Below are 15,462 nucleotides of genomic sequence, written 5' to 3' on the forward strand. Positions count from 1 at the left end.
TCACAAGCACTAAAAAATATTGACATCTCATTTTTCTGCATAGAGAACAAATAGATTGGCAAAATGTAGCAACTTTTCTTGGTAAATATTGTGATCTAATTCATTTACTCTGCAGCTGTCTAAAGTAGTTACGGGCACAAAGTTGGGGGGAAATGTCCGCCATGTTGTTTTCACGGCACATTGTTTGGCCCGATGCTAACCAGCAGAAGGCGTCGGAAATGGAATAAAATAGCAACCAAATCACATGTCATCCAGTATATATTAGCATTAGAAAGGTCTATACAAAACTAGACAGAATTTCGGTTGATGTAAATAATACGCAACTGTAAACTTCTGCTTCTACAAAAGTCCACATACAGAACAAGATAGGGGCCGTTCGAGTGCATAAATAGGTACTATGTTTACATGGATCCCCCTACGTCATTCCATTGGGGGACAAGTCAAAGAAATACCAAAAACAATATGTACCAAGTAAAAGTAAGGTCTAATACTATCAAAAGACTAAGAATCTAATCATACTATTAAGTTTCGCCGAGATATAGGGCTTCAAACAATGTTGGTGTCTGCCAATTCAGAACTACAGAATCGAATGTCGACAACTGAAAGTTCAACAGTATCCGTGAACATAATGTTAGTCATTCCGTCTTGATCCTGATTAGCAACTCCTATTCATCTTAATTTAAACCTCGTTGGGAGTTCGAAGACTTACCGTGTTCAGTCATTGGATCTTCCATAGGTAGGCGTGAACAGCTGGCCAATTGCCTCAATTGCAGAGACATTCCAACTTTCAGCGTGCCTTACAATCTGTTAAACCAAAAGTGGAAATCACAAATTAATGACTGGCAAAACTACCACATGTTAAGGATCAATAATCCAGCATACGAAAGCGCTTTTTGTTCTCACTTTAAACTTATCGTCTAAGTCATAGACCGTACTTCCATCGATGCAAATGAGAGGCCTCCATGGAAGTTTTAGGTATGTCCTGCAGACCGATAAAAATAGTTAGGTTGAACCCACAGCTAGGAGTTACAAAGAATACAGCAGGATCAACACAATCAAAGAGAATCATTTCAGGAAACGGGGTGGTAACGTGGAACCGTGAGGACCAACTCTAATATTTCCCTTTCTACTTTTTTACACGCTATCAAAAGGCACAAAGAGCAAAATATGTTGAATGAAAGGCCAAGATATTTTCTATGCCTATATGCCCAATACATACTAATACGGTCAGAACTTATCACAGAAAATCGGTGTGAAAAATCGACAAGATCGTTTTAAGCACCTGAGCTTCCATGTTGCTAGCACAAAATTTGCTTCAGCATCGATACCCTGTACATGGTCATGTTTATAGTATCTAATCAGCTTGGTTTTTTAGCGTTTGCTTCAAATAAAGCAGTGTTACACAGCACATTATAGGTCAGCTAACATAGTTCGTGTGGTGGTGATATATCTTGAACTATAGTACTGAATCCAACTATGATACACTGCAAAATGATTACCTGCTCGATCTTTTCTAATCCAATTGACGGAGAGTCAAAGAAAGGAACAAGCAATTTCAAGTTGCGAGAATACAAGTCCTTACCTAAACAGCCAAAGACCATGAAAATTAGCGGAGTGAGAGACAAGCGGGGAAAATTTGAGCATGCGATCGAATTCAAAGTGTAAGATAAGCAGACATCTTTTTACATGTCTGCGTATTGCAGTATATCTAAAGTACAAGTGAAACAAAATGAATCGCCAGGATTTTCTTACCTCGAAATTTAATAGTTGGATCTTCAAAGACACAATCTTCAGTATAAATTGCAGAAGTGAAAATCCCTATTACCAAACACAAAGTAGAAGAGTGAAAACAATAACAACAATAACGACAACAACAAAGCTTGTCTCACTAAGTGGGGTTTGCTGTATGAATCCTAGAACGCTGTAGCGCTCGGTTAACAATCATTCATATCTACACCTAGACATACACAGGAAGGTCTCATTCAAACAGTGCAGTAGGCACCTGTTACAAAATACGCATTCTCGAAATCAGATTTGAGAATCGTTACAACATCATCAATGCCGGAAACTGAAAACTCTTCGCTTTCTTTGTCACTCACTCCATTCAATCTGCAACATGTTAACAATATTTAAAAACAGAAATCCAAAGAGCTGGCTTCACCAACAAATTTTTTCGGACAAATGATAGTGACCAATATTTAGGGTTGATAACTTCATATAGTATGCTCAAAACCACTAGTATACACAACACGTTATGGTAATCTAAAATTGTTAAAAAGGAACCACCTTTGACAAGTAGATGTAGAATTAGGGATAATTTAAAACATCATAGAATTAATCCAAATCATCAACTCTACACACGAAATCGAAAGCTCGAAAATTCGGAAAATATCATAAGATTGAATCTGAGAAGAGTAAAATGGGAAGAATACCTGGATGCTTTGTTGGAGAAGGAGAAGAGCCTGAGCAGCTCAGTGACTCCGCTCACAGCAATTTTCAAAACCTGCGGGGTTTCTCTCTTGTTGCTGTTGTTGTTTCTGTTGTTATCCGGTGCGGCGGAGGAGCACCGGATGCCGCGGATTCCCTGGAAAATGGACGGTCATAAATGGATCAGAAAGCAACCAACGGTCAGGAATTGAAGTCTCTGTGTGCTACCTTCGACTGCAGGAGCGGAGGAAGCCGTGGAGTTGCAGTTGTAGTGCAACCGTAACACACTACTCCCGCCATTGTTTTGGCGGGTTCAGATTTCACCAAGTCGGTTAATACAGTTGGGGAACTGCAAAGGTCGGGTCGGGTTATATTTGGGTTGGAGGAAATTGGACCGGTTAATGGCTGGTTGGGTTTTTAAGCTCCAATGTTTGCACAACACGTGTACATAAGACAACTGGCAGAGGAATGAGGATCCTTTCAGGATTCTCTTTGTGAGGATCTTGAAGATCCTCAAATCGTGTCCATTCATCGTATATCGTGTAACCAGAAATCATTTTAAATACTTTTATTTAAAATTAAACATGAACAGTAACTGACAAAAACTACGATGAACGGACATAAGGTTCCGCATCCTCACGTTCATCCTAGGCAACTAGTTTACGAAACTAACATGCGCTTCTCTTACTGCCTGCCATGGTGGACTGCAAAAAATGGAACACATACGCTTCTGCAATTTGGTAGTGATGCGGAGATAAAAGGAAGTTTTCAAGCAACGCAGCTTGTGCCTGCCGGAATACCCAGATTCTGTCTTATAAGAGTTAGGTATTAGTGTTGCCAAAGCGCCTCAGTATAGATCCTGCACTGTTCAGGACGAGGAATGACGAGCGGAGGGTTTATGACCGGCACAGGTAGCCCCCCGTACAGTTTCCTTGCTCAAACTGCATATGCAACTCTGCGAGAAGAAATTCTGCAATATATTATGCAGCGCTACAAACGCCAGCCTAAAAGACCGGGTCTGCTGCTCGATTCTGATGCTATTTTCAAGCCTGCTGATACTGCCGTCCGCATGGGTAAAATGCCTACTAGTGATGCAGGGCCATGTCTGTTAGGGGCATTTCAGCAGGTAAATCATCGCTTCTTGTTCGATGTTAAAAGTTTGACAATGTTGTATGTAGCAAATGAATGCTAATATAACCGAAAAGTTCATGTGATCCAAGGCTTGTACTTATTTACAGAAATCGTGCGATTGAAAATATATTTCATGCTTAACAAGTTTACATTCATCGCATGATTCGCAAATGAGACTGACCTTTCTATACTTGATAAGTTGATATAGAACATTGTAAAACATGTGTAATGAACAAAGCTAGCTCATGTCAAACTCGCCGGCTGACACCACATTTTGATTTGAGGAGGTTTTTTTTCCTGTGCTAACGAACGAATGGCAGGCAGGCAATGTGTCAGACAAGACTCAGCTCATCAGTAGTATTAACAGCTTTTGTGTATTCCTCAGAAGCTTGGGCTGCAAGCTTCTTTCTCAATCCCACCAACTCTTCCCCGGCATCACATATATATGCAGAGGCTTGCCTGCCAGACAAAGTTGCTCCTTCCATGCTGTCGATATAGTCCTGTAAAAGGTACAGCCAATTAGAATTTGCATTTTCTTTCATCATTCTTCTACAGAAAAATTAGTTGCGCAAACCTACCTGTTTTGTGTATGAGCCAGCGAGGAAAAAATTCTTCACAGGTGTCTTCTGATCAGGTCTAAACGGATCTTTGCCAGGTCCCTCCCGATAGAGAGATTGCCCAATTTTGACAACTGATGACCAAGTGACTTCTAAACCTTGGGATGATGGGAATAAAGCCAAAACCTTGAATTGAAAATTTTGAGGTTCAGATTGATGTTTGCAATGACCGAAAATAAAAAAATAAATAATGTTTTCATTCGTTTCTTCTAACTGCAGTTTAACTTGCTTAACGTATGCAAAGTGTTCTTTATAAGCTAATTACCTGTTTCTTCACTCTTGCTATAATTTCTTCGTTTGGTAAAGGCATGTAAGGATCACCTGGTGTCAAAACGCATCTGCAAGATGAAGAAGCATCAGCGTTAAGTTCAAAATTATAAAAGTGCAAATAGGAAATGCAGTGACTTGATACCTAATCGGAATGTGTGTGTGTGTGTGTGTGTGTGTGTGTGTGTGTGTGGTGTGTTTTGATCCACTAGGATGGAAATTTCAAGCAATTAAAAAATCACCACATCTACTTGGTTCGGTTTGAACGTTTCAAATTCTACAGGAGGCCAAATAAAGAGGGTTTTAAAATCTAATGTATCTCTATTTGTAAAACCGAAAGATAAGAATAATAATGGGTATGTTTTCCTTACTGGAGGAGTGAACCTTGTCCCTCAATGTAGTAATCTTCTGGAGAAGTAAGCGCTAGGTCGGCAAAGCAAGAGAAATCTGCATCAGGAGTATATAGGAGATTATCTAATCCCAAAGCTTGCTTCAATTGCCTATCAAACAAAAATATCCCTGTCCATTAGCCTTGAAGAAGCAAATTTTTTTTTTTTTTTAAGATTCTGACAAGGTCCTTAACACAAAAGAGTTTTTCTTTTCACATCTAAGTACTTCAGTGTGTAAGGGAGAATCACCTTGACCGTTCTAGATCTTGTAACTCTGTGACCCAACCGTCGTATCTAAGTTGCACAGTAACAACAGGGACTCCAACTAGCTCATAAACATTATTGAAAAAATCCCATTCCCTCCACTGAGAAGGAAGCAGTCTCTTGATTCCAGGCACATCACACGCTGTTAACATACAAATATGAAAGAAAAACTTTTTCAACTGAAATTGGAAATAGTTTTTCGGAATAGGAAGGAACAAAGAAGCAAGAGTAAACCACAAACCTGCAACATAAGCATCGGCTGTCACAATTTTCTTGTTAGTAGCCTACAACCATAAAAAGAACACACTAGTTATTTACACTTAAAGAAGCACAAGTTCCACTACACACATCTAAGGTTAACACAATTAAAGGTTCCAGTTGTCAAAGAAATCAATCTTTATTAAATTTCATTCGTATTAAAAGAAGCAATATGATAAGTAAGTTACCCTAGACATTGAAAATCCGGTAACATATGTTTCGCCATCAGAAGATTTATCATATAGTATTTCTCTACACCCCCACCTGAGATGAAACCTGTAACAGCAGAAAATGACATTCCAACTGATAAGAGATCAACTGATATAGGAGAAACAGAAAAACAAACAACTGTTATCTCTTCGTTTCAATGTAAAGCTCTTCTAGCTTTCACAAAGATATACCTGCCCCCCTTGGCAATGATATAATCTCTGATGGGGCCACTTAAGTAAACATCTGGTGAACCCTTGAGCATGCGTAGAAGGGAAGCCTCGGTCTTAGTGGCAAACAATGTGAATATAGTGAGCATACAACGAGCGCTAATATTATCACAGTCAATAAACCCAAGTGCATATGCAACAGGATCCCACATCCGCTGGATACTCATTCGCGTGCCACCTTTGGACAAGAACCAATCAGAGAAGCTTATCTGCAAAAGCCAAGTTCAATTTTTAAAATACAAAAATTGTGTGAGAAAATAATAACTTGTAATAGACTTCCAAACATTTCCAGTTTCAACTGAAAACACAATGTGAATGGAGACCAAAATAAAAGATAAAAATAGCTTTCATTCTTACACTATCCAAATTCCGTACATCCTGCAATGCTCCATCTGGATTAACAAGAGCCTTTACAACCGGACTTAAGGCAAGAGCCACTGCATTTCTTGCTTTATCGTAAGTCTGAACAGTTATAAGGGAAATTCATTAACGGAAATCTAACTCAGCAAGAAGCTTCATTACAATTTGGTTCACTAGGATTAATAAACTCAATGATAACATGGAAAAAGTGTCTTTTTTTTTTTCTTTTACTGTTTTTCCTGACACAAGGTGCACAATGCTATATTCTCTATACTGGTTTCCAAAATAATGAGATGTGACAATGAAGATGATTTGCAGTAAAGTCAGTCATAGTGGCGATGGCAAAACGTGCCTTAATCTGATTTGTAGACAAAAATGCAAGAATCCCATGTATTGGTGCTCCAATTGGGAACCGAAAATCAAGTTCTGCGATGAAAATCAAGTAACAGATTATGTACATTGGATATAAGTGATTCAGGAATGAACTGTGAAATACAAGATCAGGCACCAAGACATACCACCAATGTTACCCCCTTTGTTTACAAAAGTGTGAGTATGATCCTTGACAAGAAGATTTTCATCTGCACCCACCTGTTTAAGTGGTGGTCCAAGAAAACTTATTAGCAATTATACATAATATTGCTCAAGTGTAACAGAAGTTCAACCAAGCAATAGTTGTTCACCTTTTTCATTAATCGGAAAAGATTACTGTAGCAACCAAAGAAAACATGGAGTCCCATTTCAATGTGGTTTCCTTTTTTATCAACAAAAGAGCCCACTTTTCCGCCAATGAAAGGCCTCGATTCATAAATATCCACCTGCAGAATTTACAAACAACAAATGTTAACAAGTTTCCCAGGAAAAGACAATCAGTCATCAAACAACCTTACAGAAAATTATGAAGTTAGCTTACTGAGAAGTTCAGTCAAAGTGTCCCAACTTTAAAAATTCAATTCATACATTGAAGCAATGTAGCTCTAAACTGAAGGAAACATACAATTCGGACAAAGTAAACAAACCTCATGGCCTTGATCCAAAAGCTCAACGGCGGTTGACATGCCCGCGAGTCCAGCTCCGATAATGGCCACCTTCAGCTTCGGACCGCGGTAGAACTCCGGTTCAGGTGGAAACAACCCTTTTGGAGCTGGAAGATTAAGCATTCATCTCAGTATACATTAAATAGTAGCTCAAACAGTAAATAATCCTTCACTTAATCACTAAACACCATATTCTGTCTAACTTTTCGTGGTAATGTTAAGTATTAACCTCAAATTGCAGCACAAAAATTAGTTCTTAAAATAAATTAATGGAATTTGGAACTTGAAAAGTTTGAACTTTGATCAAAAGCCAATAACTTTATCATGAATTCAATTGAATTAACAATCATCCCATCACAATAATTCTCCAACGGAAAGAAAACCCAGAAATTAAAATCAACTAAAAAGCTTTAAAACCATTGAAAACTGACAAATTGGAGCTTAAGAAAAACGAGAACTTTACCGTTTACCCTCATGTCAGAAACATTGGTGTCCAAAGAAGAGCGAACCCAGAAGGAGGACGACCTCTTTGTCCTGGCAGGAGTCACCAGACAGCGACCAGTTACTGGAGCTGCCGGTAAAAGAGCCCAAGAAGCCATGGATTCAAGCTTCTAAAAACCCACAACTTCAATTGAGCTCTCCTCTCTCTCCTCTCTCTCTCTCTCTCCCCTCTCTCTAAGCAGAGTACTGGTCTGTGTAAAGAAAGAGAGATTGAAAGAAATCAAACTAGCTAGCTCTGAAGCATATGAGAGAGAGAGAGAGAGATGGTATCAGGAGTGGAGGAGATGCTGAGGGTGAGAATTTGTCACGTAACTGAGTTTGGCGAACCCAACTTTCATGTGCAAATTCTGCTAAGTGGTAATGTAGAATTTCAAAAATAATATCAATTTCCACTCTCACAATATCATGTGGGACCCACCATATGAGTTGTAGAACGAGAATAACTTATAAGACACGGGTAAACCATTACATTGATATTCTGTATCAATAATACAAAACTTGTTAGTTACTCTTCACTGTCCTTATGGATATTCATATCAATATAAAACGTGTTAGTTACTCTCCACTGTTCTTGTATCGTACATATTGTTATCTTTCAAAGCACTCTATTCTTTAAAAAAAAAATAAAAAAAACGCGCTATTAATTTTGTAATAATAAAAACAATTTTGTTTGTATTACAGAATAATATATACATATTTTTTCAACGAAATAAAATATGTATTTGGAGGTGGTATTTTGTGGTGGGTTTGAAGTTTATTGTATTGTCTGTTTAAATTTGGTGAGGCATCAGAAATTAAGCGAGCAAAAGTAACGTTAGAAGTGCGCTGCTTTCTGTGTAACCTAAATGCGCCACTAAGGCTTTTAGATAATATTGAAAGTGAAAGAATGTATCATGATTTATGAGTCAGCGTTTGACATAACAGACGTAAGTCGGGTTAATTAGCTTGAGTAAATTATTCATGTCTTTGTACAAGAGTTTAATTAATTTTCACGTAAAATAGAGTAGTAAGATTACTCAAATACATTATAAAATGTGATACTTTTTTAGAGACATCATTAAACTGCAATGTTGAAATGGTATACTTTAGATTATATTGAAAGAAAATAAGATATATTGGATAAGGGATTGAGATCCAATTTGGATCTCTGTGCCCCGTGCCCGCAAATCAAAAGGTCTAGATAACTCAATTTTAATCATACGACTTCTATTAGTCTACTAACTCAATTCACAAAAATTTAAAAACTTGAACAGCATGGATCTCTTTCTCTCTCTAAACGACCCAAATCTCTTGATTCGCGGACTCTAAACACATAAATGCAAAGTGAATCTAAAACGATGAATAAGAGTTGAGATAACACAGATGAATTGGTCAGCATAGTCAGTGTGCCCTTGCAGGTAGGCCATTATTGACAGTTTTTTCTGAGCAAGTATTTTTCTGTGCATCTATAATCTAAAAGCTACAACAAGAACGTAGCTTCTCGGTTTGGACAATGCAATTCCATCACTGAATTGTTTGGTTTTGCAAAAGTGTAGTTGCAAAGTTCATAGCTAAAAGGATCAAGGGAGCACTGAGTGATTATTTGCACCTTCACTTCATCTACAACAACCCCTGCAATATCCAATAAATAAAAAAACACAAAATATGTTAGCTAGTTGTTCGTCTTAATATACGAAAAAATAAAATTGCTTGGCGGTGGAACTCTTTTTTCAACTCTGTCGTAGTGTCACGTAAAGTTTTGTGAAAACAACATGAAGTTCATGTGAATAAGTTAAGAAAACAGTAGGGTTTTGTAGCATCGGGGCCAAAAAAAAGGGCTAGTAAACTAGTAGTGAGAGAGAAAATGAAGAGCACTCTATAACAAATGTATTTACTTGGGCATGCAACAAGGATATCTTACGAATTGTGCTTCTTGTCATCTTAGCCGTCAACAAGGTTGGGAGAGGGGAAACCGAACCTAGGATTTCAGTTACAGGAACAATGATCTTAATCACTTGAGTTACAAATCTCTTGCACATATTTAAATAATTTACGTTTAAGCTAATACAATGTATCCATTCACCAGATTAGGAACTAGATTGCATAGAGGATCTTTCCATTAAGATGAGCAAGAAGTTAATTACCTTACTAATTACTAGTATAAATTATCTTTCAGTCACAAGGAACAAATTAAAATTTGGTATTAAACGGTCCAATTTTTTTTAATGCAAGGATGATAATGGATTAGGCGAGTCGAACTACACACAAGACTTAGCCGTCAAACTACAATAGTAGCTTTACACTCTAAATCCGCACAAAGCGGTTAGAAAGAACCAAGACCCTAAGAATAGCCATCAACTACGAAGTGGGCTACTTCCTTCCTACACAGAGCGATTAGAAAAAGCTAACTTCCAATAGAACGACCCCCCTTCCCCTATCTTTGAAATTTATTAAATAATTAAGCACGAAGAGAAAGCCAATGTGATTATTAACAACTCCTTTCCCTTTACATTGTTTTATTACAATTTTCCAGTATTATTGTTGTGTCTGTCTGTCTCCCTAACGGCTGCAGCAACAACGTAGCTTCCCCGTTTGAACAATGCAATTCCCGTCCCTGAATTGTCTGCCCTTGCACGCTGCAAAACACTCGGCATCTCCAAATGTGTCTGAGCAGAGATCGTAGCAATAAGGATCAAGGGGCACTGAGTGATCATCCTTTGGCACCTTCACTTCATCTGCTATAACTTCTGCAATATTATACATTCAAACACAAAACCAATTTCATCTGTTGATTAATTATCTAGTTTATTGTTCGTTTTTATACAAGAAAAAAAAATCGCTTCATAAATGCAACTCTTTTCATAACTTTTTCGCATGATGTTTCAGAAAAACGATGTGAAATCCATGCGAAAATGTTGAGAAAATAATTAGGGTTTTGTAGCATCGTTCTGAAAATCTGGTAGAGAGAGAGTGAAAATGTACTTGAGGTTACTAAAGCAGCAGATATAGCCATGGAAGCAAGGAAAAATGTAAGGAACTTTTGGGATTTCATCTTTGGAATCTCTTGTCCTTGAGATACATTTCTAGATGCATGGTAGGATTGAAGAACATTGGTTTATATAGATGGAGTAAAGTGCACAAATGAGATTTCAAAGTTTTACCAACCATATTCTTCAGATGTCAACTTTTAATGAACATTCGTCTACTATGTTGACATTAAGTTTCATTAAAGTTAATATATTAATGTCAATATAGTAGACGAAGTTTACATGTAACATAGATGATTTTTCCACTAATCCCTTATTAGAAAGTAGATTATACTAAGTTTTCTTCTATTTTCTCTGGATATTATTTGATATTGGTATCTTTTGACTCAGAAAACACAAAATTTATGTCATATATCCGTGCTAACAATGATGCAGCTACCGTTAACTTGTTTGTTCCCTTTACTGGCATTGCCAGGAATATTTTTGTTCATCACCTTCAAGTGATAGTGATGGTTACCACCCTATTTATTACCTTTGAATAAGTTTATAAATTTTGATTTGTGTAATGGATAGACATAAATTTCAATATTTAAACTCATTTAATGGTAATAAATAGAGTGATAAACATTACCAGCACTTAAAGATGGTGAACAAAAATACATCCGGCATTGCCACTGATCATAGCGCACGATTTCGACTTCCTTGTCCAAAATTATGAATTTGCTTATAAAGTTTGTGCTCTATGAGCTGTTTTCTAGTAGTTTACACACTCATCAGCTACGACTTTGAGATATTATGAGCAAAAATTCGTTGGCTTACGTGCCAATTACTTTTTTAATTTGTTTGTTAATTAGTCATAAGGAGCACGATTAGTACAATAAAGTTGGTGACATGGACAATGATGGACTTGAGTAAGAAATCTTGTTGTGGATGCTAACAAATCAGTCTTGTATCTGACAAGAAAATGCTTTCAAATCCATATCTTTCTTGTACACAATTTAATTCAATATCATACAACTAAGATGATGATATACTCGAATTTAATTAGTAGTAATTGAATGGATGATTAAGGAACTAGATGGATCATACTAATATTGCATTTGAAATCTACTCATACCATAAGATTAAAACGATTTAAATCTTAGTACAATGAAATATAAATTCGTAGCTGGATTTCGATTATTATGATTACTTTCTTATTTGTTTCAAAATTATGTCTTTATAAATACACAAATTGTAACTCAGTACGAACCAAAAGTCTTAACAAGAAATAACTTATTAGTTATGCAACCATCTTGACATTTGTCGTTTATCAAAGTTTTACGATTAGTTTTTTCTTCTTTTCTTTTTCTTTAATTAATTTGTTAATGAAAATAACTCGGAAAATTGAAAGTGATCCAGAAAATGGATGGATGTGGGCAAAGAAATGGTGATTTTATAATTTATTTGAAGAAATCAAGCTCAAACAGATTTACAGGGTGCTAAGCTTCATGTGGCCAATCCATAGGCCCTTGTTGATGTGGCATGTAGTTTATTTTTTCAGAACATGTGGTTATGTGGTGTTATTATTCTACTTAAATTATAACACTTGTATTTTTTTCTAATTAATATGCCTTAGAAAAGAACATATCATTTTCGTAGTCCACCCCTGTTATAACATGTGCATGATAACATTACGTGACGGTGTTCCTCTGCACACAAAGATTTCCAAAGTTTTCATCTACAACTTATATAGATGAGCAAGAAATTAGTAGGCTCACAAATCACTTCTGTAATTTAATCGTGTTCTGGATGATGGGATTCAGTAAGAATGCTTCCCCTTGTACGTACTAGAAGTTACTAAAACGGCAGATATAGCATGGCTGCCAAGAAAACAAAAGAAATTTTGGGATTTCATTTTCTAATTGCAGAAAGATTGGATGCAATGTGAAAATTGAATTTGTAATCTGGATTTGACTGCAAATTAATCGCTCATTTCGACATTAACCGAACAAGTCGAGAAATTGATAATCATAATATTAGGACGCAAATCTCATCCTGAAAAGATATATAATCATCAATAGATAAATCATTTAGAAGGTTGCCTCACGTTAATTTGTTCATATGATATTATCCAAAGTTACAAAAGTTACCATCTTCTAAGTTCACTGTAAATATAATTGATAGAATATTAAGTAAAATTCTTAGTTCTTGGTTTACCAAGCTGTTTGTAGTATTTGTGGGAAGGAAAATAGGTTTTCTACTAAAAAAGGGGAGGAAAAAGAAATCAATTAGCAGAAAGTATCCAGTTTTTGAGTTTCAATGACGATTTTTAACCTTTCCCCGACAAATTAGAATATCTTGCGACGAATTTCCTATATTTAATGACCATTTTATGGTTTCCAAGGCGTCAAAGACCTTTACCAACCAAATATTCGCCGACAACCGCTGCTAAAGATGTTTTAAGCAACGAAGAAATCCTCGCTAAAAGCCGAGACCTTTAGCCACAATAAAATTTTTGTCGCTAACCGTTACTAAATATATTTAAAGCGACGGATTAAAAACCCTCGCTAAAAGTCGGAGAAGAAAAAACGCCTTCGCCCCCGGTTGATTAAACAATGATTGTTTGCTTCAAAACGTAACTCTACTAACATCCTCTCATCACCCTCACTCTAGTTGTCTGTGTTAATAGAATTTACATGGAAATATTGTTCAAAATTACTCTCTACGCAATTCCTTTGGGTTTTTTTTTTTTTTTTTAGCCTGCAGATCCCCAATGTTTGTAGCCTGCAAATTCACACAGCCAAAGCACCATTAAAAAGCACATCAGTAATCTTAAAACTCCAAAATCACGCATTTACTAAACATGATCACTATTTTCCCTTTTTCCTACAACCATAGACAGTCGAGGACGAATGCATTTGCTATTTTATGAGGTCCAGTACAATCCCTACTTCTTAGCTGTTCATCGAGGCCAACGTTCCACTTTCCTGTATTACTGTTCTAATTGCTTATCCGACCTTCTTGCATTCTTCTACTGGACCATAAAATTCCATTCATTTAGGCAGTAGCAGTAGGAATCGGATATATGAATTATTTTCGGAACCTCCAACTTTAATTTTCAAATTCAACTTCATTGAGTTGAATAACTAAACTAATCTAACAATACGGCTGATGTTTGAACCAAACTCAATGAGGAACTACACAATCGCAGTTCAGAAAAAAAAAATTAGTCAAAAATAGTTTTATAGAATGTGATTAAAGGGGATTACCTTAGATTTCTACGGGGATTTTTCCATGCGATTGAAACAGTTTTGAGGATCAAGCTTGTACGAATATAGCTGAACCTTGTGTTCTTTTATCTTTGACAATCTCGGGTCAATGTAAAAGCTCAACATACAGAGTCAGTCTTGCTCCGCTGCAATTCCAGATATGCATTCATGAATAAATTTAAACGTGCAGGGGCAACTTATGGACATCAATCGCATTTTAACATAACTTAGAGGTTCAAAAGGAAGCCAAATTACACCCCAGCAGAACCACCTTGGCAATCTGCACAAGTATCATATTTATTTTTCAAAACTATTTTGTACCTTAAACATACAGCGCAGTTCACAACTGGAGAGAAACTCAAGAACAAAGGATGATGAGAACATATCGGAAAATAAAAGCACAGGTGCACCCATGCTACAACACAAAAATTGAATTGCATTTTTTTTTTTTTTTCTCACACTGAATTGCATTTTATGTTCCGTCTTTGCACAAGTCAAATGAATGTAGGGCCACTATCTCAGGGAATGAATGAAGGATATACACGCACGCATATATATATAGGGAAAGGAGGTCTTTTAATGTTTTACATTAATTTCGTTTTTAAGTTTCCAAGTTGTGAATATTCTTGTACAAGACTGGTTTTGTAATAAAGAAAAAAAATTCAAAATACAGGTTATAGAAATTAAAAGATAACTAACTCATGTTAGAATGTGTGAGTTTGAGAAGTAAACATACCTCAACATGTGATACAACCAGAAACCGTGAGTACGATGCCAGTAAAGAGTGAGTATCAAATCCGTCACCGGTGATACTTTGAATCATGAAGTAATCCTATGACTGCTGATGAACATGCTACAACAGCTGCCCAATCTGTTAAGATTTAGTTACTTAATTATCTCATCTCAAAATAATGGTAAAGACGGCCATCCAAGAAGACACATCATGCTTAAGCTTACTTCCCAAGAAGACACATCATGCTAAGCTTACTTCCCTCAATAGCGAACAATTACGGATAAAGTTTAAAATCCAATGATTATACAGTAAGTAACATACATATACGACACTAGTCCAAACAGGTACATCTCACATACAGACTTTTGAAAGAACCAACATCTCATGTACGGACTTTCGAAAGAACCAACAAGAAGATATATTCTAAGTAGGTTAAGAACTTAACTATACTAATGATAAGTATCAGAAAGTCACCCGCAGATATAATCATCCATGAGTGCACCTCCTCCATAAAGGAAGCATGATAACGCTGTCGATCAACAACAAATTTTGAGTAAACATAAGCATGATAACGCTGTCATCAACAACAAATTTTGAGTAAACATGTGTGTGTGTGTGTGTGTGTGTGTATATATATATATTCTTACGAAAAACATAGCCACAAAATCACATACACAAGTAGTTGCCCATCCAACTCTGTGGCGTTAAACAATCTTGTTAACGATATTAGAGCGACAACAAACCGCGAAAAAATCTTCAATCTTTACGAAACAAAAGAAAATACGGCATGCCTCAAATGTCCGAGGTTCCATGAACAACCAAAA

General features: G+C 36.5%; 2 protein-coding genes and 1 long non-coding RNA gene across 4 annotated transcripts; all 3 read right to left on the bottom strand.

The window, feature by feature from the left end:
- Positions 1-231: 231 nt before the first annotated feature.
- On the bottom strand, positions 232-2,828 carry LOC125473835. The gene is made up of 9 exons (XM_048577160.1): positions 2,656-2,828; positions 2,433-2,584; positions 2,003-2,109; positions 1,753-1,818; positions 1,500-1,582; positions 1,283-1,329; positions 904-982; positions 710-804; positions 232-599 (listed from the first exon to the last, which is right to left on the bottom strand). Exons 1-8 carry the CDS (start codon positions 2,725-2,727, stop codon positions 715-717), a joined length of 696 nt encoding a protein of 231 aa, XP_048433117.1. The 5' UTR covers positions 2,728-2,828; the 3' UTR covers positions 232-599; positions 710-714.
- A 772-nt stretch (positions 2,829-3,600) lies between these two features.
- On the bottom strand, positions 3,601-8,021 carry LOC103954429 (zeta-carotene desaturase, chloroplastic/chromoplastic). The gene is made up of 14 exons (XM_009366256.3): positions 7,651-8,021; positions 7,170-7,294; positions 6,834-6,968; positions 6,669-6,741; positions 6,503-6,576; positions 6,148-6,252; positions 5,755-5,999; positions 5,542-5,629; positions 5,337-5,379; positions 5,081-5,237; positions 4,814-4,942; positions 4,441-4,513; positions 4,137-4,301; positions 3,601-4,058 (listed from the first exon to the last, which is right to left on the bottom strand). The coding sequence occupies exons 1-14, from the start codon at positions 7,784-7,786 to the stop codon at positions 3,891-3,893; spliced, it is 1,716 nt and encodes a 571-aa protein (XP_009364531.2). The 5' UTR covers positions 7,787-8,021; the 3' UTR covers positions 3,601-3,890.
- Positions 8,022-13,154: 5,133 nt separating this feature from the next.
- On the bottom strand, positions 13,155-15,251 carry LOC125473836. 2 transcript variants are annotated; one of them, XR_007255627.1, is made up of 4 exons: positions 15,113-15,251; positions 14,642-14,776; positions 13,906-14,051; positions 13,155-13,420 (listed from the first exon to the last, which is right to left on the bottom strand). It is a non-coding gene; the product is annotated as an uncharacterized LOC125473836 (long non-coding RNA). The 2 variants fall into 2 exon arrangements; XR_007255626.1 differs by having other exon boundaries at positions 15,084-15,241.
- Positions 15,252-15,462: the final 211 nt, after the last annotated feature.

Source organism: the organism of the source record quoted next, unplaced genomic scaffold, assembly GCF_019419815.1.
Source record: "Pyrus x bretschneideri cultivar Hongxiangsu unplaced genomic scaffold, Pyrus_bretschneideri_v1 Contig11, whole genome shotgun sequence".
Taxonomy (NCBI): Eukaryota; Viridiplantae; Streptophyta; class Magnoliopsida; order Rosales; family Rosaceae; genus Pyrus; species Pyrus x bretschneideri.

Excerpts from the sequence above, each read along its gene's own strand:
- LOC125473835 (XM_048577160.1), bottom strand. The coding sequence starts at position 2,727 with ATGGCGGGAGTAGTGTGTTACGGTTGCACTACAACTGCAACTCCACGG. Across the intron at positions 2,585-2,655 it reads CTCCGCTCCTGCAGTCGAAG|GGAATCCGCGGCATCCGGTG; the intron begins GTAGCACACAGA and ends TCCATTTTCCAG. Across the intron at positions 805-903 it reads ACTTAGACGATAAGTTTAAA|ATTGTAAGGCACGCTGAAAG; the intron begins GTGAGAACAAAA and ends TTGGTTTAACAG.
- LOC103954429 (XM_009366256.3), bottom strand. The coding sequence starts at position 7,786 with ATGGCTTCTTGGGCTCTTTTACCGGCAGCTCCAGTAACTGGTCGCTGT. Across the intron at positions 5,380-5,541 it reads CCGGATTTTCAATGTCTAGG|GCTACTAACAAGAAAATTGT; the intron begins GTAACTTACTTA and ends TTATGGTTGTAG. Across the intron at positions 4,059-4,136 it reads CTGGCTCATACACAAAACAG|GACTATATCGACAGCATGGA; the intron begins GTAGGTTTGCGC and ends TACCTTTTACAG.